We start from the raw sequence: 22,133 nt of genomic DNA on the forward strand, positions 1-22,133 counted from the left end.
GCGCTGCACTCTGCGCTTCTGTGATCGGCTGAGCCCGTCAGGACACCATCATGGACGATGATACTTGTCTTCCTCTTCTGGTTCGAGATCATCCCTGGATAACCGCCTCACACGGTCATCGTGACGTGTTCTGGGCCCTAAGCGCTAGAACACCGATGTCTCACCTTGCTGGCATCCCCGAGGCCTGCACTCCAAGCAATCATCTATAGTAGGCAATCGGCTCTTGCCGGAGTTCCAACAGTACCTGAAGAACGGGCAATGCCAGTGGTCTCGTATAGCCTGGCGTCTCCCCAGCGTCCTCCCTGTGCGGTGCTCATACTCCTCCTCTTCGATTCGTATCGGCGGCGCAACTTGTACTGATACTGGTACTTCTCCAAAAGCCGATTGGAAGCTGGGAGCTAATTATGGATGTGACGCACTTGCTCTTCAGTCACATGTTGCTGCTCCAGCTCGTGTTCATCCTGGGGCCATTTGCTAGAAATGGCCTCTTTCCTCTGCTCGACACGACGGCGGATGGGTCCTGCCATGTTGATCTGAAATGCCAAATTCTGGCCCTTGGGTCCGAAATCTGACAGCTCCACCACGTTAGCTTGTGGGAACGGTTGACTGTCCACATTCATCGTGTGTTGGGCCAGAATTAATCGGCCCTACTCGATAGCCGATTGGATCTGCCGACGTAGCTCCTTGTAGTCATTTGTGGCATGGGTGAACGAGTGGTGCCACTTGCAGTACAGCCTCCCCTGCAGCTCTTGTGCCGTTGGTAGCTTGTGATTCTCTGGGAGCTTCAACTGCTTTTCCTTAAGCAGTAAGTCGAATATTTGCTCTGCCTTGGCTACGTCAAAGCCAAAGCCCTTCACAAGCCCCTTCTGTTTGATCCACTTGCATGGGACGGGGTTTGCCCCCCGAGTCCACTCCGCCACAGCCACCTCTTGTTCCTCGCCAGACTCATCGGAATAGCCAGCTTGGGCCATATTGACATGGCGCTTGAACTTTTCCTAGTATAGATCAAGGTGGTAGTATTCATACGCCGTAAGCTTCTGCACCATGTGTGCCAACGAGGAAAATTCCCACTGAAAAGCCAGATCCTTGATCGGCTGAGCGAGTCCCAGAACTGCCAGATCAACCACTTCCTTTTTTGTTATGCGTGACGTGTAGCATCAGTTCTTGACCTCTCGGAAGCGCTGCACGTACTCTGAGACGCTTTCACCTCGCTTCTGCCTGACTTGGGCGAGGTCGGCAATCCCGGCTTCAGCAGCCTCTAAATGATACTGGGTGTGAAACTGATCCTCCAGCTGCCTCCAAGTACGAATCGAATCTGGGGGCAGCGATGTATACCATCCAAAGGCTGAACCCGTGAGAGACTGGGAAAAGAAACGGACCCTCAGAGGATCCGATAATGAAATCATCCCAAGTTACGTCAGGTATCGGCTCACATGTTCAATGGAGCTGGCTCCTTCTGATCCGCTGAACTTGGTGAACTCAGGAAGCCGATACTTGGGCGGCAATGGGATCAAATCGTAGTCACTTGGATACGGCTTGGAATAGCCGATCGCCTTTCTCTTGGGCAGGATGCTAAACTGGTCCCTCAGTATTGCACTGACCTGCTCTACACTAAGAACTCCTGGGGCCGAGGGTTCAGCACTCGGCCTGGTAGCGTACTTTGCCAGCCATGCCTGTTTCTCTGCGTCTGCTCCTGAGGCTCCAGTACCCACCAGCTGTCCCGCGCGCGTTGCACTGATGTCGTTAGGTATGTACATGCACGTGTAGCCATGCGGGATCTCCTTAGGTGGCTCATTCAGGAACTGGCCTTCTCCAGGGTCACCGCCGATCTTGTATACGACGTAGATCGGCGAGCTCTGCTGTCCTGCTGCCGCGAGTGAGTACGATACTGGCGGCCTAGATTGCAATGCGGTCTCCCCCCTGTGACTCCCCAGGGCTGGTCCCGATGGGGAGTACTGGTTCTTGATCACCTCCTAGACAACGCGATGTGCCACGCGCTCAAGCTCGTTCTCCAGACTCTCTGAGTGCCGATGAAGCGTATGAGCCACCATGTAGTTCATCTCCTGGCGTAGGGTTCTGGTGCGCTCCTCTGATGGTACAGACAGGTCAACGTTGTCGAGAGCGCCCTCTGGTGAGAACCCCTTCCACCTGATGCCGTGGTTGCGGGTCCTCTCAAAAGAGCCGATGAGATCGGCTTCGAACTGAGCTTTGACCTCATCGTATTTTTGCTTGTGTTCCAGAGTCAGCTCTTCATACGTGACAGGTTTGGTGGCCGGCGGAATAGGAGCCTGGTCTTGAGGTCCAGCCATCTCTGCAGCGGGCGTTGTTGTTGACAAAGGTCCCACCAGGCCTGCCAGAATGTGTTGTCGGTCAAAACACACCGGCGAGTAGTGACAGGCAACACGAAGAGCCGGGAGGTCACCGAGGCGTTGGCAGGCACTGCTTCCTCAGACAACGGCCCGCAATCCGGCACACGCCGAAGATTCCGGAGAATGTAAGGCGTGCCACCTGACCTATACCCGATCAAGAAGGTGCGAACGTGCTTGCAATGATTTGCCTGCATACACAAACACGTGGAAACGTAAGTCCGAGCCGTGGTCGGCTCCCCGGGACGACTCTTGCATCGGCTTTAAGGAACCGATCGAGTCCCGGTGTCAGATTGGATCTGCATCTATCCAGATTTTGATGAATAAAGTAAATAATTATGAGAAACTTGCTTCAATTAAATCTAGCTGATCCGATCCACAACAGTAAAAGCTTCACCACTAGATCGGAACATCCTGCACGTAACTAGGCCTAGCGAACATAACAGATAACTAAACCATAACAAAAACAGAGGCCTAAGAACTAGCAAGAGCCGATTCCCGGAACAATCCCTATTAAGGCTAAAATAAAGCATCTATTACATCACCGAAACATCCAATCCGTTTGCAGGGCCTAACCTAGCAGATATTGAGCTAATCCTTATAGAAAAAGAACAAACCGTAATAGATTGGATCTACTAGATGGAAAAGAAGCAAGGTGTTAACTCTACGCAACTAACCCTCTGCAACGAGAATTAGCTTAAGATCAAGCATGAATGCATAGAGAGAACATGATATTCGTAGATGGTAAACAATAAGAACATGATAGATCTACTAAAAATCATGCTACGAACATCAAGATAACTAACACTACTCGCCATCAAAAACGCTTCAGTACGAGTAATACCAAGGTAAAGGCAAGAACAATGTTGCCCTGATCGCAAGAAGCGATCAGGGAAACATGGCGCTTACTTGGATGAAACCCTAGAATTAGGGGTGGCGATGCGCCGAGAGTTGTTGTTGCAAAACGTGATGACGTTCTTTTTTACGAATATCATAGGGTACATATTTATAGTCTGAAGACTTGGGAAACAATCTAAACTAATGTGTCCATATCGGACTCTATCTCTAACTCAATCTGAACTAAATCTAATGATACACGGCCCATAAGGCCCAAATGCTCACGCAGGAGCCGATTCGTAAGCCTTCTTCAATCTCTTCATTAAGCCCAACTCACTCGCGGCCTGTTAATTTATGGCGATAACAGCCCTACAAGAAGAAGTCTTCTCTGTGTCAACGACCTCACCAGTGACACCCCGAAGCACCCCCAGAAGGATGGACCCGAGGAGCACCAAGGAACGGTCGGCCGACCAGGGTGGTCGGCCGATGACCCCATGAGCCCGCTCGGCCCCGGCTTCTCTGGTGGCTCCCCCTTGCCTGGTGAAGCACCTCCCATGGAGGGTCGGCAACGTAAACCGCGGAACAGACCCTCGAAGAAGAAATTGGAAGTCTTTGCTGACAAGTTGTTCTAAGATGAGAATGCACCTGGGCCAAGGCTAAAGCCCGATGAAGAGTACGTGCATTCTTGGGTAACCAAGGAGGGCCGTGTAATCAGCCACGACTATCGGCGCAACAAAATATCTCCTGATGAGCCACCACTCCAGCCACGTCTTACAATCTTTGGAGTGCGGCCACCGGCCAAGGCAGAAGATTATCAAGGCAAGACTGAGATGGGAGAGTTTTCCAATGAGCTCAGAAAAGCTCACATGGCCAACGTCAGATTGAACACGTCTCAGCAAAGGTTGAGGTTAGAGATCAGGGAGATGCAAGAAGACCTCGACCTTTACATGGAGTACCTTGATGATAGGATGGATCACCTAGTGAGGGCACTAGGGATCCAGGACTTTGAGTAGGGATCTTAGATGAGATCCCTCGTTATCATTAGTTTAGTTCGGGCGCTAGTTTATTTCGTTTAGGTTTAGTTTAGTTTAGTTTAGTTGCGCCCCAAGTTTAGTTAATTTATTTGGATTGAGAACTTTGGCTCCCCGGTGCTAATGCCAGCAGAGCCCTTTTATCTTTCATATTTTGTTTTGTCTACGATCGATGAGCATGTCGAAAACAAGTGGGGGGGAGATCCCGTGATGTTGCGCACTCACACCACTATCATCTTCACACGTCAGGCAAGCTCAGACTCCTGAGCTTTCACTACCTCACTTGTTTCCTCCCTTTAGCGTTTCTAAACATGAGCACAATGTTTCAAATATCCAAAACTGTTTAAGAATATGCTAACAGGACTTCTTGATGAATGCTTGCATAAGTGTTTTTCATACTGCACTTGAGTTTGTGAACCATATCTTACATAACCCTATGATGCTTAGTTGTTGACTAACGTGATATGTCTGGTTTAAAGTTGCTCATCTCTTTCAAGTTGGCCAGTTTTGGGAGTTTTATTTATAAAAACAAAATTAAGTTCATGATCTTTTCCTCTATATACACCGTCCTACCAAAGCAATATGATATTCTCCACTCGAAAATTCTATGCATATGTCTCTTGATTACGTGTTGAGCTCGATCAAATTTTGTGACCCATCATAGTTTACTTTATTTACGCCCTTGATTAAAGGTTATATGCTCAGATAAGACCCATGCTCCTTAAATATTGTCTGACAATAGTATTCAAAATAAAGAGAGAAAAGATGGCAAGCCAAAGAAGCATGACCCAATAAATAAAGTCAGACATGAAAAGGAGCATGCAATTGTCTGTGCACTAACCTAATCGGTCTGTAAATATAAGTATCAACCTATGGATCCAATCTTTGACCTTGCAACAGATTTGAGTCAAGCAGATGCCTTTCCACTCTACCAACCAAACTCCACATATGACATCCAGGCCAGTGAGGTAAAGTAAAGGTAAGCTTTGGTAAGAAATTATAAGTGACATCGAGAGATCTATAGAAGAGAGTAAGACCATGAACACTTTTCTATGAAAATTCTTTCAAAAATCCCCAAGTCTGGCAACATGACAGGATGATACTTGAAGCCAAGATCATTCCGTTCTTCAACAACTCAAGACTTCATGGTAGACACATTCAAGTTCGCAAGCAAAAGCAAGGTATGGAATAACTTTTGTGCTTTACTCGGGACGAGCAAAGGGCCAAGTGTGGGGGATCTTGTTGACGGTCACTAACGACCTATTTTGACCATCAACTCCTGTACAAAATTGAACCATAATGTGGAATAAATGCTAGGATAGACCTATTTACTAATAAATTCCATAGATGATGTTCTAGAATGTGTGCAGGTGATTTTTTTACTAATTTTGCAGCATAATGATGCACTACAAGAAATCTGGGCTTCTGTGACGATTTCCAGATGACAGAGCACCTATCTGTCACAAATAGAGGCTGTTTATGACGACTGTTTACAGGATGACAACTGTTTATGACCATGCTGTATATTTGTCATAAACATCGTCATACAATCAGTCTGTATGGAATTTGTGACGATAAATAGTGACAATAGCCAATTGTCTTAAAATAAAAATATATTATAATTATCTTTAAAATGTCTTATTATTAGTTATTACCTACATGGCCGATGGTCCACACTATCATATATATGTCATAGGTGGAGCCTTCGTGTCCACGGTAGCTCCTCATCTCATGTAGGATCGAATGGACAAAAAAATAAATAAATAAACTACTAAAAACTCCACCACGTGGAGGAAAAAATTCAAAAAACTAGCAAAATATGGCCTACGCATAGTTCGAACCTCAGACATCCATCTCTTAAGCATGATGAACCTACCAGTTGACAAAAGCTTCACGTAGTGACTAGGAACTGTTCAAGATATCTTTCTTAAAAATAATTGAATTCAGGATTAATCAGCAAACCTCAAAAAAAATAAAATTGAATTCAGGATTAATGAGCAGACCTCAAAAAAAAAAGTGGCCCTTTCAATGTTCGAACTTGAGACCTCAAGTGTCTAAACAGACTGAGCTAACCAGAGAATACAAGTTGCTAAAGATTGTTCCCGGAGTGTTTGTTTTTTTTTTGTAATCTGAACATGTTGCTATTGATTGTTTCACTTCTTTTGTAATCTGGAGTTTGGACACAGGCAAAAAAAATACTAAATACGCCCAAACCTGTGTCAGCGTGCGGCCATGCTATGGGACTTCATGCATGCAGAAAAGTTTTATTTTCTGAGGTACTTTGCCATTGTTTTATTTTATCAAATTTATGTACGGCAAGACAGCATAATTGTAGGTTGAATTGAGGCTACACCATAAATGATCCAGAACGGTGCGTGCACGTTGGGGCACCACGTCATATGTTAAAATCAATTATTATTATGGTGTTTGTCTTGAGTCTGAAAATCAAAACCATGCTTTGATTTAAGTTGGCGTTGGCCTTGAAACAAAAATGAAAGACTATTTTTATTTCTCTCTCCCATCTTTTGCCTTTCCGGCCCAAAGATACCCTCCCTCTCATTCTTTAGGCCTGGCCGAGCCGGCCTTTTCCTCGCGCACCAGCAGCCTGCTCGTAGTGTCTCTGGCCCAGCCCAAACGCACACTACCTCAGTAGCCTCCATCCTTGCCCTCGTTGCAGGCCATTTTAGTGATAATTAAATTCAATAATTACATAATTTAATTTTTTTTTGAGGTTACACGGTACAACTCAGACACTCACAACACATGCACACCCACACCCCTATGAACACACGTACGCAAATCCTACCCCTATGAGCATCTTCGAAGACCGAGCTGGCAAATCCTCGAGATTGACGAAGTCACCACAGGCGCCTCGCTGTCGACGGAAACGTCGTCTACCACTTAATGCACAACGTCATTAAATCCCAGAAATTCGCTACAAAAAAGAGTCGAACCCAAGACCTCAGGTGCTACCGGAGCTCTTGTAACCACTAGGCTACAGTCCCTTTCGTACATAATTTAATCAGAAAAATCTAAAATTCACCGTGGGGCCATTCTATGGGCCTTCATGCATGAAGAAAAAAGTTTCAGGCCACTTTTGACACCGATGTATTGTACATGCTTCACAAAGTTCATGCGCCATTTCGAAGAACCTTGCTACAACTAATGAGTCTCCACATGACTCTTCTGTTTCAATGTTGCAAGGTGCTCAAACATTTTTCTCAAGCTTGTGCATGCCACGGGATGAGAAAATGCAAAGTTTTAGATTTTCTGGACGTACTTTGCTATTTTCTTTCATTTAATTGAATTTCTGCACGTATTATCTTTCATTTAATTGAATTTCTGCGCGGGGGACGCTGTAATTGTAGGTTGAACTAAGGCTACCCAAGAAATGATTCGGAACGGTGCCAAATTTCTACACTAGGTCTCACATGCCCTAGGGAACTAGTTTTGATAGAGGTGGATGGTAAAATATCTTGTTTTGAAGGCATAACTGACTCTCCTATCTCGATTTTAGTGATAAATAAATTCAGTAATTACCTAATTTGATCATAAAAATCTAAAATTCACCGTGGGGCCATTCTATGGGCCTTCATGCATAAATAAAAAGTTTCAAGCTATTTTGGCACCGATATATTGTACATATTTCACAAAGTCCATGTGCCATTTTGAAGAACCCGTACTACAACTAATGGGTCTCCACATAACTCATTTGTTTCGATGTCGCAAGGTGTTCAAACTTTTATCAAGCTTGTGCATGCCACGGTATGAGGAAACACTAAGTTTTAGATTTTTCAGAGATGCTTTGCTATTTTCTATCATTTAATTGAATTTATGGGCGACTAGACGCCGTAATTGTAGGTTGAACTAAGGCTACCCAAGAAATGATTCGGAACGGTGCCAAATTTCTACACTAAGTCTCACATGCCCTAGGGAACTAGTTTTGATAGAGGTGGATGGTAAAATATCTTATTTTGAAGGCGTAATTGACTCTCCTATCTCGATTTTAGTGATAAATAAATTCAATAATTACCTAATTTGATCATAAAAATCTAAAAGTCACCGTGGGGCCATTCTATGGGCCTTCATGCGTGAAGAAAAATTTTCAAGCCATTTTGGCACCGGTATATTGTACATGTTTCATAAAGTCCATGTGCCATATCGAAAAACCCGTACTACAACTAATGGGTCTCTACATAACTGATCTGTTTCGATGTCGCAAGGTGCTCGAACTTTTTTATTAAGCTTGTGCATGCCACGGTATGAGGAAACACTAAGTTTTAGATTTTCTGGAGATGCTTTGCTATTTTCTTTCATTTAATTGAATTTTTGGGCTACTAGATGCCGTGATTGTAGGTTGAACTGAGGCTACCTGAGAAATGATTGGAAACGTTGCCAAATTTCCACACTAGGTCTCACATGCCCTAGGGAACCAGTTTTGATAGAGGTGGATGGTAAACTATCTTATTTTGAGGGCGTAACTAACCCTCCTATCTTGATTTTAGCGATAAATAAATTCAGTAAATATCTATTTCGATCAAAAAAATATAAAATTCACTATGGGGCCATTCTATGGGCCTTCATGCATGAAGAAAAAGTTTCAAGCCATTTTGACACAAGTGTATTATACATGCTTCATGAAGTCCATGCGTCGTTTCGAAGAACCATTGCTACAATTGATGAGTCTCCATATGACTCGTCCATTCGATGTCGCAAGCTGTTCAAACTTTTTCTCTTGCATGACAACATGATTTGGTGTGTAATCATCCCATAAATATAGTTAAGTGTGCAATTTTGTTTTCTGTAGAACGTTTCTTCGTTTGGTTTGAAAATGAAAAAAGAAAAAAACATTATTTATAATAAATACTAAAAGGACTGAGATAACTACGCATTCGGCCCATCTCAAGATTTGAGCAGCTTCAGCCTGTAGCATCACGCCCATCCTCTGCCGTTGGATGAAATGGACGGTTTTGATGGACCTGGCATCTTATGAAACGTCGTCCCTGGCCTCCAGACCTCACCCGAACCCTAATCCCACCTCCCTGGCCGCCGTGCTAAAAATTTCAGCCTCCACCAAAAGCAGGTGTTCGTTGCCCTCGTCGAGTGGCTCCATTGCCGGTGCCCGCTGGCGTCGTGTGGCTTCATGTCTTCATTCCCTTGCTGGCGATGGCGACACGAGGGGCAAGGCGGCCGTAGGCGCATCGGCTCGTGCCGAGGGCGACGTGGATCTGGCCCCTGATGCGCGCGGCCCCATCCATGGTTCAGGTCACGATTCTGTCCCCCTCCCTCCCCTTGCTCCTGCCGCTAGCGACGGCGACGGCGACACGAGGAGCATGGCGGCCATCGGACAGAAGGTGGGGAGGCCACCCGGCCTCGATCCGGTCAAGGGTGGCAAGGAGGTCGGTTGCCCGGTCTCTATCCGGTGAATGGCGGCAAGGAGGGGGCCTCCCGGCTTGGATCCGGTCAGGGGTGGCACGGACAGGCGCTGACTGGCCTAGATAAGGTCGATGGCGGAGCGGAAGGGGCCTCCTAGCCTCGATCTGTCCAAGGGCGGCGTGCAGAAGGCGGCTCGGCCTCGATCTGGCGAATGGCGGTGTGGAGGATAGCTACCCGAGGTCCGCAGGCCAACAGTAGCCATTGACGCGAGGATAGCTGCCCGAGGTCCGCAACTTTAGCTTTAGATTCTTACAATGCTAGTCTATGGTGGTTGTTTTATGCAGACGATATCTTGCTGCTGCAGGACCCGGTTCTGTAGATGCTGGGGAATCCGAGAGAGGAGCACCCAGGGGCCTTGCCTAGGTAAATCCTGCCACCTCTATCTACATGGTTTTTTGTATGATGAAATTTCTGCGATGCTTTGGTGAAGATATTTGTACTGGTGCAGAACCGATAACAAAGTTTCATATATTCTATAGCTTAGGGCATGTTTGGTATGGCTCAGAGCTCAACTCCACCAACTCCAACCAATTTTGCAGCCAAACACCCCAACTCTAGAACTCCATGGAGCAGCCAAAACTCTGGAGCTGTAGTGCAAATGGGCCTAGAGTTTTGGAGCACCTCTTCCGCAGCTCCTGACCTTCTCGTTTTGAACCTAGACCACGTTGAAAGGTAATTACCCGCTTTTGCCACTCGTTACACAATACCGGTTCATTTTTTCTTTTCTCATCCCCCACCCGCCTCCACCCGAGCGCAGCCAGGAGCCTCCGCTCCTCCCGACCAGCAGCGGAGACAGGGGGCGCCGCCGCCGGTGGCCCTCCTCCTTGCCTTCGCCTCCGGCGCCTTCTCCAGGTAGCATTCCCCTTCTTCCAGAGGCGCGCCTCCCTCTGCTCGGGCCTCCCTCCGCTCCTCCACAGGCGAGGTCGCCCCGACGGCGTCGCTAGAGGAGACGGGCCGCGCTGCCGCCGGTAGGCCTCCTCCTCGCCTTCCCCTCCGGCGCCCTCTCCAGCCCTTGTTCCCCTTCTTCTCCACATCAATTTCCATGGCCCCCTAACCCTAGATCCGCCTGCAGTGGATTCAATCCGGGGAACGCTGCCACCCTCGCCGCCTCCTGTCGCTATGGAGCAGGACCCGCCCTCCACGACGCCGCCGGAGCTGCCTCCGACCTGCGTGGACCAGCGGCCACCCTCCAGGAAGTAGACAAGGTACGTTCTTTCCCTCTCTGCCTTTTTCTTATTCTGTGCATCAAAATAGCTTGTAGTAAAATTGTAGCAAATTGTATATGTTGGTATAGATGCCGGAAATTGATTGGAACAATGAGAACACCTGGATTGTGTGTAAATTGTTTGCCGAACAAGTTGAGAGAGGAAATCGACCAAGCACATACCTGAATGCACTTGGTTATGCTGAGGTTGAGAAAGGGTTCAATGATAGGACAGGTCTTGACATTAGCAAGAGTCAGCTGAAGAACAAGTGGGACAAGTTAAAAGAAGATTATAAGGCATGGAAAAAGCTTCTGATGAAGGAGACAGGAACAGGTTGGGACCCTGTAAAGAGGACGTTTGCTATGGATGATGAATGGTGGAAGAAAGCTAGAACTGTAAGTGTATCTTGGTACTAGTTTTACTTTTTTTTTGTTCTTCTTTGTTCTAATTTGTGCTTGTCTTTGCCAATTTTAGGATATACCTGGATGTGGAAAGTTCAGGAAGCAACCCCTTCAAAATGAAGATGAATTGGCAAGGTGTTTCGCAGGCATCACTAATATTGGTACCGACCATTGGTCACCTCTCTGTCCTAATGTTGCAGCACCTCCTGTTGATGGTGACCCACAAGAAGAGACATCCAACTTTGGGCCAACAGATAATGTGTTCAATGCATTCAGTGTTGATGGACAAGATGAAAAAATATTATTTCTCCTTCCCTTGCTAGTGGCAAGAGATTAGCAAAGCCTATGAAAGGAAAAGGCAAAGAAAAGAAATATAAGACAGGAAATGCAATCCTCATTCAAGAAGCAGTTACAAGTATGGCTAGCTCAGCTAATGAATATGTTTTAAAGAGGGAAAATTTTCGATTGACCAAGTGATGGAACTTGTGATTGCTTGTGGTGCCAACTTTGGGAGCAATGAACATTACATTGCATTTGAATTGTTTGTGAAGGAGCAACGAGAGATGTTTATGACCTTGCCTACTGATGAGATAAGGTTCAATTGGTTGAGGAAATACAATGACAAGTTTAAAAATTAGAATTGGCTAGCAATGAGCCGGGTGCTTTGCATGATACTGAGTGTCTTGTACCATGCATTGGAAGCTGATGCGGAAGTCTTCCCACATCCTCCTCAAGGTACAATTCTTTCTTAAATCAAATGGATGCTCGTAATCTTATATGAAATTCTTATGATGTTGTTACATGTAGGCAAGTATTATGTTGTTGATGCCGGCTATCCTAACCGTCCGGGTTACCTAGCTCTCTACAAGGGTGAGAGGTATCACTTACCTGAGTGGCATCGAGGTATGGAACCAAATACTCCAAAAGAGAAGTTCAACCGGATACATTCATTTGTTTGTAACGTTATTGAGCGCTCATTTGGAGTATTGAAGATGAAATGGCAAATCCTATATAAGATTCCTCGCTTTTCAATGCTAACACAAAAAAAGATCGTTGCTGCTACCATGGTTCTTGATAATTTCATACGTGAACATGCAAGTGATGATGACGATTTTGCTAATTTTGATCGAGATCCAAACTTTGTGCCTACTATCCCTGAAAGATATAACAAATGGGCTGTGTCTCAGCATGCCTCCGATGCAGATACTGATGAACCAAGCTTCGTGACTATGGACACATTCTGTGACAGTATGGCTACATCCGTTGCAATTGCATGGAATTAGTGTAATAAATTTTATTATTATTAACATGTTATTAGGAATATTTGTGTGCGGCATATTTGGTTGGAGACATTTTATTTTTGGATCTATTATATATTTGTATTCTATTTAATGGAATATTTGGTTGGAGATATTTTTTTATATGTACGGCAAAATTTGTTGTGGTCATTTCTTTCATTGTTGATACATTCAAACAAACAGAGGGCAAAAAAGACAATGCACCATCAGAACCCCTTTTTCTGGAGTTGAGGGCACCATCCATGCCAAACACACCTTTCAGCTAGCTCCAACTCCACCCAGAGCTAGCTCCAACTGGAGTTTTGGAGTAGAGCTGCTCCAGGCAGAGCTGGAGCCATGCCAAACAAGCCCTTAGTAATGTGGAACTAGCAAGCACATATATGCAATTGTACCGATTTTGAGTTCTATCCAGATCCACATGTCAATTGACTAGTACTCAAGTTATGATCTACTGTCTGTATGTAACAAAAGTAACTAGTATTTATAATTACAGTGATGCAACACAGGAATGCTCATCAGGCCTGTATATAGAATTACAGATCCCCAAATTAGTTCAGAGTGTTATTAGTATGCAGTTAAGTGCAGTTATTCATTAACAAAATTGGTGAAAAACTAGAAGCAGCACTGGTGCAGCCAACCAGCATTTAAAAGTTTATATAACCTGAAATTTCAAAATCTGAACCTTCGGACTCAATACTCTGTAGCTAATGAACTCGTGCATGTTGCTGTTCCATTATTATGAGAATAATCACTTGGTGCATGTTTTGCTGCATACAGATACATAGGCTTTTCTATTAGGGGTTTAATTTCAAGTTGAAATCTGAATTTTCTGCATGGCTTAGCTGCTGCTGCTATTAGTTACCTGTTGAACTAACTTGTTCCCTGATCCAGTTTATTTACCTGCTGATAAAAAAATGGCACTAGGTATATTAATTACATTTTGACACAATTATCCTCCTTTGCCTATAAGGTCTTCAGTTCTTTATTAATTGCATTGAAATTAAATGATAAAGCGGATCACTAAACCTTTTTTGCTTTATTTTTTTCAGGGATAAAGATCTGCATGTGCTTGGAGGCTTCAGTAACCATCCAATTTGCTGCTGTGTGTTGTTGAAGTTCAGATGCCTATCCCACACGGCCACACTAAACCTTTCTTGCAGCTAGTAATACTGTTGGAACTTGTTTAGTTGGATTCATAATATTTTTGTTGTGCTTTTGTATGGAAACATAGCCGAAACATGTATTCTGGGACGTGTTTTCAGTATGGGCTGGATTACCTTTTATGGTTAGAACATTATTTATATATTCTAATGTATGGGCTAGTCACTGTAATATAATTATGTAACTGATTATGTGGTTTATAATATATAATTATTTTATTAGGTCGGCTCATAATATGGGCTTGAATTGTAATGATGGGCTGTAAATGAAAGAAAACGTCAATTATTGTTGGGCCAAAATTTTTTTTGGCCAATCGGACTGATTGTAACTGAAAAAGAAAGAGCCCAAGCTATATGGACTGAATGCGAATTGCCATGTCAGCCACGTCACTCGCTTTGTGATTTGCACGTGGTGCTATTCTGTTCAATATGTTATGACAACTTTAGTCTCGTCATTGCATCAATGACGGGAGAATTATTGTCGCTCTATCAATGACGATGTCCTTCAGTGGTCACAGAAGGCAGGTAGTGACCCACCTATGACGCCAGCTATTTCATCATTGCTGGCAGGCAGTGACAGGAAACAGGCTGTTATTGTCATAATCTAATTGTCACAGAAGCTCAGAATTCCTGTAGTGGTGTGGCATGATTCAAGACACGATGTTCCAGTGAATCAGAACGCGACACATGTCAAAACATGGATTAGAAGGCCCACCAAAGCAAGAAACCGACATACCAGAAGCCAAGACCAGTGCCAATGTTTAGTGGGCCCAGAGAGCAACCCACAGACCAAAAAGGAAGGTCGGTGGGCCCACCAGGTCGCCGGCAGACCACCTTGGTCGGCCGACGGCCCAGTGGGCCCCACCGACTCAAACCTTTGATGTGGCAGCTCCTGATTGGATGTATAGGTTGGTTTCGAGAGGATCAGCTGTAGATGGAGCTTCCCTTTGGTCGTGGCTCCCTACTATAAATACAAAGGGGGGGGTGAAGGAATAAGACACACCAACACAACCCACCTCTCTTCTCTTTGGAGCTTGGAGTCCTTCATCCTAGATGCTTTAGGCAGCCTAGGAGGTGTAGAAAGGTTAGAAGGAGAGTGAGGAGGAGTCGGGGGAAGTGCCGGGCTTATCGGCACTCTTCTTCGCTTGTACCTGGATGGATGCTTATTCGGTTGTAAGTGTTCGAGTCTTTCTTATTTAGAATTAGAGTTTCGTTGCAAGTTATTATTTCTGCCTTATATAAGTTAAGTGTATGCTTAAAGAGTAGCATTTGATCCTAGCTTAAGACCCTGGATAGAGAAGGGTAGTCTTGGCCGGGGCTAGTATTACTAGGGAATAGCGTAGACGTGGTGTCTAGGCTAGACTATACCACTCAGTTGTCTGGTAGTCCCACGGTTTGTAGAGGTAGCCGACAGGTGGTGACAACCCTAGTAATCCTCCACGTTCGGCTATTGGATAGAGCATTATTATTGGAGCTATCGGCTTGTTTAAGTCGGTCGATACCAGTAGCTCGAAGTATAACGGCGAAGTATCTCTTCCTCTAAACATAGATTCTAAATCTTAGAAAGTCCTCTCTGTTCTACCCCTTCTGCACCAGTGAGTGTGCCCTTGGATGAGCCTGAACCTGTAGATAGTGTACTCACATTCCTCAGAGGATACGATACCCTAGAATACTCTTGGGTGAAAGCTACAGCGGTATCCGTGCGCTTGCAGATTTTATTCGTGACGTTACTGTCGGATTGCTTATCCGGCAAGTCCACCAGGGGTATGCCCGGCGGTAGATTTGTAGGTGAAGCGGGGGTTCCGGAGCCAAGAGCTAGATGGTCGCGAGATGACGCTAGGGTTTAGACAGGTTCAGGCCGCTCGGGAGCGTAATACCCTACGACATGTGTTTTGTGTATTGTATGAGCTTGATGATGATGAAGATGAATGCGTTCTATGGGTCTCCTCACAGTGCCTTTATAGGCCAGGTACTGTGGGTTACAAGTAAGGGAGGATATCTACTCGGATTGTTACATGAAATCAGGTCGGTGGAGATCCCTAGATATCCGGAATCCATATCCATGCCTTGATCCTGATCCTCAGAGGAACCTTCCGACGTCCAGCCGAGTGCCTGTCCGCCGGGTAGTCGTGTAGAGTGGTCCTAGGCGAGTAGGTACCCAGTCGGGCGATGATTACTCAGCTGGGAGGTACCCGGATGTACCTCCGTCAAGCCCCCGAGTGCTGAAGAGCTTGAGCCGAATCTTGATGGTTGACTTGTTGCGAAGTTCATCGGGACACAAATGATGATTCTTGTTTCCCTTTAGTCTTCAACGGGATGCGCCCCTGGGCGCACCTGTTGGTGCAGCCCCCGAGCCTCGAAAGGTTTTGAAGAAGCTTTTTGAGGGTCAACAAAGAAGTCTAGTCCGTTTGGATCCCCGAACTGCATGAGCACTCAGATCACCATGTTGTCTCATCGTTTTCCCAATCATTCGCCAAAGCGGGTTCATCTGACTCTGAAGTTATGGCGCCCAGCCGCCGAGCAGGGCGGCTAGCGGAGTCTTGGAGATACGCTGAGTAGTTGCGGCGCCCAGCCCCCGAGCAGGGCGGCTGGCGGAGTCGCGGAGACGTGCCGAGTGGTTGCGGCGCCCAGCCCCCGAGCAGTGTGGCTGGCGGAGTCGCTGAGACACGCCGAGTGGTTGCGGCGCCCAGCCCCCGAGCAGGGTGGCTGGCGGAGTCACGGAGACACACCGAGTGGTTGCGGCGCCCAGCCCCCTAACAGGGTGGCTGGCGGAGTCGTGGAGACGCGCCGAGTGGTTGCGGCGCCCAGCCCCCGAGCAGAGTGGCTGGCAGAGTCGCGAAGACACGCCGAGTAGTTGCGGAATCCGGATAATTAGTATTTTTACCGTTGGACTGGACCGCAATGGGCAAAAAATTACCGTTAGGGGCCCGCTCCTTGCCGAGTACGGCTCGGGCAGTTTCTGGAAAGTCGATTCGAATTCCGCGCGATCTTCGGGGTTGTCATTGCACACCCGTCCGATCCTCTTTAAAAGGGGAAGGGCCCGGTGTGCGGAGGGTTACCCGTTCCCTGGCCTTCCTGTTTTTGCCTTCTCACCTCCTTGCCATCAGTCGTCTTCTCTGCTCTTCTGTAGATCCAATCCTCTCGCCGCCACCCGAAATGCCTTGCGCTTCGCCGAAGTCTTCCTCCTTCGCATCGGGGAGCGCTGGCGACATGCCATCGCCTTCAGAGGCGTGGGCACCGAGCACCCTTCGGGAGGAGGACATCCAAGATCTGGTGGAGCGCGACCTCCTCCCCGAGAAGGAGATCTCGGGGTGGAAGTGCTGCTACGGGGAGGACTTCCCGACGGAGGACCGGACGGAGAAGGTGGTCTTTCGGTCCTTCTACGAGAAGGGTTTCGCCTTGCCCGCAGGGGCCTTCTTCCATGGGCTTCTTTTCTTCTACGGGATTGAGGTAACGCATCTCAAGATGAACTCCATCACGCAGATCACGATCTTCATACATCTCTATGAGGCATACCTGGGTATCGCCCCGCACTTCAATTTTGTGGCAGGCACTATACCATCTGAAGGGGTACCCAACCAACGCCTGCCGCAACATGGTGGGCGCCGCCGCCTTCTCCCTGAGCCAGGGCCAATCATCTCCGGCCCTGGAGCTCCACGACAGCAACAAGGGGTGGCACAACGAATGGTTCGTGGTGTCGAACCCGGCTCCCTATCTGCCCGCTCGCACCGGTCGCGCACTGGAGTATCGCGCGTGCTGGGAGGAGCTGCCGACCAAGGAGGAGATGGTCCAAGTAATGCTTCTCCTCGACGAGATCGCCGGCCTGTCGGCCCAGGGGCTAATAGGCGCCGTGGTGGGCCTGTCCTATAGCAAGCGGCTGGTGCAGCCGATTTAGGACAGGGGGCACCCCGGCTTCGAGTGCTGGGGTCGCCAGGACCCAACCCGGGGGCAGAACCAAAAGGTCCCCCGGGACAAAGCTTCGAACCGGGTCGCCCGCATGATGCAGGGGGTGATCCAGGATAAAGGGTGCTCGAAGGCACATTGCTTAAAGCGGCCGACCAGAGCCGTAAGCATTCTTCGCCTTTTTGTGTTGTTCTGCTTTAATTCCGAGTTGTTCTGTTTGGCTCTGGAGTTGTTTTCGCCATGATTTCCGTATGTGGCGCACCCGTTGGGTTGTAATTGACTCGAAATGTCTTCTTCTTTGCAGGCGAAAGTTCAGGAGTTCTGGTCTCCCGCTCCCCTGCTAGAGGGGGATGCTGGGAGGGACACCGCCGCCCCGGCCAATCTGAGGGAGCCGGAGGCAGCCTATCTGGAGGTGTCATCCGACTCATCCGTTGGGGGCGAGTCGGATGTTGAAGTCGTAGGGACTTCTGTCCCTCCCAACCCATCCGCACTGAGACGGTGGAGGAGGAGACAAGCCATTCACAAGGTCTCGGCCTCGAAGGCCGGCATGAGGGGAGCCTTGCCGAAGGTAGCCCTTGCCGCCGCCTCGAGGTCAGGTAGCGAGGAGCCGGGGGCGGAGGGCGCCCCCAAATTGTCTGGAGAAGGCGCCGGTGTCGGCGCCGGCCGCGCAGAGGGGGAGGCGGCACTAGGGCTGATGTGCAAGGGAGGCATCGGGTCTCCCCTGCTCGTGCCCCGGTCGCAGCTGCCTGCCGCGCCGTAGAAGCTGTCCTTTGTCGCGCGCCGCAGCGGAGGGTAAGCAAAGTTGGGCTGAGATCCTTTTGGTTTTGCTTTGAATCTTGAATTGCGTCTTGATGCTGCGGAAATTTTGACTTCGCAGGAAGAGGAATGTGGAGGAGTCTGCTGATGAGACTCGCCGGGTCGAGGCGGCTACGTCTCCTCCGTCGGTGGGGAGCCCACCGCGAACCCGCGTTCACCAGGAGGCAGCGCAGGGTGAGGAAGAGGAGGCCAAGGAGGCCGGGTGGTTCGCGGCTGAGAAGGCCACGCCGTTAGAGGGGATGCGGACGCCGCCCGCATCGCCGCCAAGTCCGCCACAGGAGAACCCCGGCCGGGAGCTGTTTCCAGTTGGCTGGGACCCCATCTTGCCCGGGGGTGGCCGTGAGGAGCAGCAGGAGGCCGAAGGGGATGAGTCGGTCAGGCTGGCGGAGGAACTCCGCGCCGCCGCACGCCGCACAACAGAGTGGGCCGAGGTAAGATGTCACCCTCTGACTGTGTAATTTTTCGAATGAACTTGGCTTCGTTGCTGATTGCAGTTTTCTTGCTAGTCCCGGGCCGGCCTGAGCCAAAGAGCCGCGGAGAGGCTGCGGGGCATGCCGGCCGCGGACAGCCGGATCGAGCAGCTCGAGTCCCGGGTGGCCGAACTAGAGGCACAGAACCGCCTGCTGGAGAGGCAGCGGGCGGAGACCGAGAAGGTGCTCGTGGAGGAGAAGCGGGGTAAGGAATGTGCCACGCTTTGTGTTCAAGGTAATTGGTACCCTCTCAGGGCTGGAGAAGGAGGTCTGTGCCATGAAGCGTGACCTGGCGGCTTGTGAGAAGGCCAATGCCGACCTGCAGAAAGGTCGGGATGCTGCAGAGGCGTGGGAAGATGCCACGGAGGGCAAACTTCGCTTGGAGCGCCAGGCACGCGAAGGTATGGTTCGGGAACCACCATGTTTTCCTTTTGAGTGAACTCGCATGGAGTTGAAGTTTGTTTTGTCTGACAGGGGCGGAGGCTCAGCTGGCCGAGGCACTCGTGGCCCTGGGAGGTTCACCGGCAAGGTAGACGCCATCCTCGCCGCCTTTGAGCCGGAGGGCGCAGCCGCGGCGGAGGACCTGGAGGCGTGGCTGGAGGCGCCACGTGGTCGGCTGGAACCAGGAAGGTCACCGAGGACGCAGCCCAGTACACCCTGGGACTCGTGAAGTCCCACTTCCCGGAGGCCGACTTGGAGCCGATGGGTGACGGGATGGCGCCGGACACCTCGGACCTTGCCTGGTCCGATTACCTCACCAACGCCCGGTCGATCGTGGAGCGCGTGGCGGCTGACCTCAACCTGTAACTGTAGAAGCTAGAAAAATGGTCAGCGGATGGCCAATGAACAATATTTATTTTGTATGTAAATAAATTTGCATGTGTCTCTGGTTAATTCCATAATCCGAGAGGTTGCCGAATTGGCCGAGTAGTTAGGAAAGACGACCCTGCGATGTGCCTTTACTTGTCAGGTTGAGAGCTGGTCATCAAGTGCGCGAATAGTAAGAGGTGACGTAGGGTGGTTCCACGACTAGCAGGGCTGTGCTCGCAACAGCTGGTTACGTTGGGGGTGCCTGCACTGAGTAGACTTGGGCGGATCGGTCTGGCCGAGCTCAGCCAATGAGTGTGAGAGGCGAGTCGGACTGGCCGACGCGTAGCCCCCGAGTGTGCTGAACAAGTCAGGGAGAAGAAGAAACGAGTAACTGAAAACTTTAAACTTTATTAATAATTAATGGGTCGAGTACATAGCTTTGTTTGTTATTCTTCTACGGATAGAAGTGACGAAGGTGCTCGTTGTTCCATGGGTTGCCCACGTCCGTTCCATCTTCGCGCCGGAGCCTGTAGGTTCCTGGGACGACTACACTGCTCACGATGAAGGGGGCTTCCCATGGGGAAGTTAGCTTGCCTCCGGGGGACTGGACCCATCGGAGTACAAGGTCGCCGACGTTGAAGTCGCGCTGTTGGATGTTTTTGTCGTGATAACGACGAAGCTGCTGCTCGTACTGGGCGTGCTGGAGGGCTGCCGTTAGGCGGTGCTCCTCGACCGAGTCGAGATCGGTTCGCCGAGTTGTTTCGGCCTCGCCTTGGTCGTAGTTCTGGGTGTGCGGGGCACCAAAGGCGATATCCGTCGGGAGGATAGCCTCAAAACCGTAGACCATGAAAAAGAAGGAGTAGCCAGTGGCCCGACTTCTCTGCGTGCGCAACCCCCATACTACTCTGGGTAGTTCCTGGATTCATTTGGAGCCATATTTTTCGATCGGATCGAATATTCTGGCTTGGAGCCCCTGGAGGATCAAGTCATTGGCGCGTTCCACCTGGGTGTTGCACCGTGGGTGAGCCACGGAGGCATAGTATATGTCGATGCAGCTCTCCTGGTAGAAGTCCCAGAATTCAGATCCGGTGAAGGAAGAGCCCAAGTCTGTAATGATCCGGTTGGGCACTCCAAACTTGTGTCTTATTTCTTCAATGAACTCGGCTGCCTTAGCTGCTGACCTAGATGAGGCCGGCTTCACCTTGATCCACTTGGTAAATTTGTCGATGGCGATGAATATATGAGTGTAGCCGCCTGTTGCCGCCTTGAGTGGTCCCACCGAGTCGAGTCCCCAGCAGTCGAATGGCCAGGATGGAGGGATAGTTCGCAGGGCCTGAGCCGAGACATGCTGCTGCTTTGAGAAAAAAACTGGCACCCTGGGCATCATCTGACGATAACCTGGGCATCGGCTTGGGCTGTAGGCCAGTAGAAGCCTGATCTAAAGGCTTTGCCAACTAGGGTTGACGCTCCTGTGTGGTTACCGCAGATTCCCGAGTGGATCTCGCCAAGGAGTCGAACTCCGTCTTGATGGGAGATGCACTTGGAGAGGGTTCATGAAGAGACTGAGTGCCTAAAAAACTCGATTTCGATGACGACGTAATTTGCGGCTCGGCGGGCGAATCGCTCATGCTCCTTGTCCTTTGGATAGGACTTGTTGTTGATGATGAAGTCAAGTATTGGAGCTCGCCAATCTGGATCGGCAACCGGTACTTCTTGGCCTAGGGCTGGCCTAAGTCAAGTAGGTGGTTCCTCCTCAATCTTAACTGTGGGGGAGTTGAGGGCCTGGACGAAGACTCTGGCTGGGACGAGCGCCCGCTTGGAGCCCAGCTTGGAGAGTACATCAGCTGCCACATTATAGTCCCGGAGGACATGGTGGAACTCCATACCGTAGAAGTGGGCGTCGAGCTTACGTATCTCCTTGCAGTAGACGTCCATCTTCTCCTGAGAGCACTCTCAATCCTTGTTGACTTGCTGGATGACAACTTTGGAGTCACCGTAGGCGAGGAGCCTCTTGATGCTGAGGGAGGCCGCGATCCTGAGACCATGGATGAGAGCCTCGTATTCGGCCGTGTTGTTGGTGGCCTTGAAGAGTAGCTGCAGGACATACTTTAGCTGCTCACCTCTCAGAGAGATGAAGAGGATGCCTGCACCAGCGTCATCGAGGTTGAGGGCGCCGTCAAAATACATGACCCAGTGTTCGGGTCGCTCGTTGGGTGGCGGGTCCTGAATCTCTGTCCACTCGGCAATGAAGTCGGCCATGGCATGTGACTTGTTGGTGGAGCGAGGAAGGAACTCGATGGATAAGGCCCCTAGTTCCACCGACCACTTGACGATCCGGCCATTGGCATCTCTGTTGTGAAGTATATCGCCGAGTGGGAAGGAGGAGACCACCTTGACGTT

The 22,133-nt window shown here is 49.1% G+C and overlaps 1 protein-coding gene and 1 pseudogene across 1 annotated transcript; one reads left to right on the plus strand and one right to left on the minus strand.

The window, feature by feature from the left end:
• Positions 1 to 9,250: 9,250 nt before the first annotated feature.
• LOC120673247 lies at positions 9,251 to 13,956 on the plus strand (annotated as a pseudogene).
• A 6,231-nt stretch (positions 13,957 to 20,187) lies between these two features.
• On the minus strand, positions 20,188 to 21,117 carry LOC120695222. Its single transcript, XM_039978518.1, has 2 exons — positions 20,737 to 21,117; positions 20,188 to 20,613 (listed from the first exon to the last, which is right to left on the minus strand). The coding sequence occupies exons 1-2, from the start codon at positions 21,115 to 21,117 to the stop codon at positions 20,188 to 20,190; spliced, it is 807 nt and encodes a 268-aa protein (XP_039834452.1).
• Between the last annotated feature and the right edge of the window lie 1,016 nt (positions 21,118 to 22,133).

The sequence above is a fragment of the Panicum virgatum genome, chromosome 2K, assembly GCF_016808335.1.
Source record: "Panicum virgatum strain AP13 chromosome 2K, P.virgatum_v5, whole genome shotgun sequence".
Taxonomy (NCBI): domain Eukaryota; kingdom Viridiplantae; phylum Streptophyta; class Magnoliopsida; order Poales; family Poaceae; genus Panicum; species Panicum virgatum.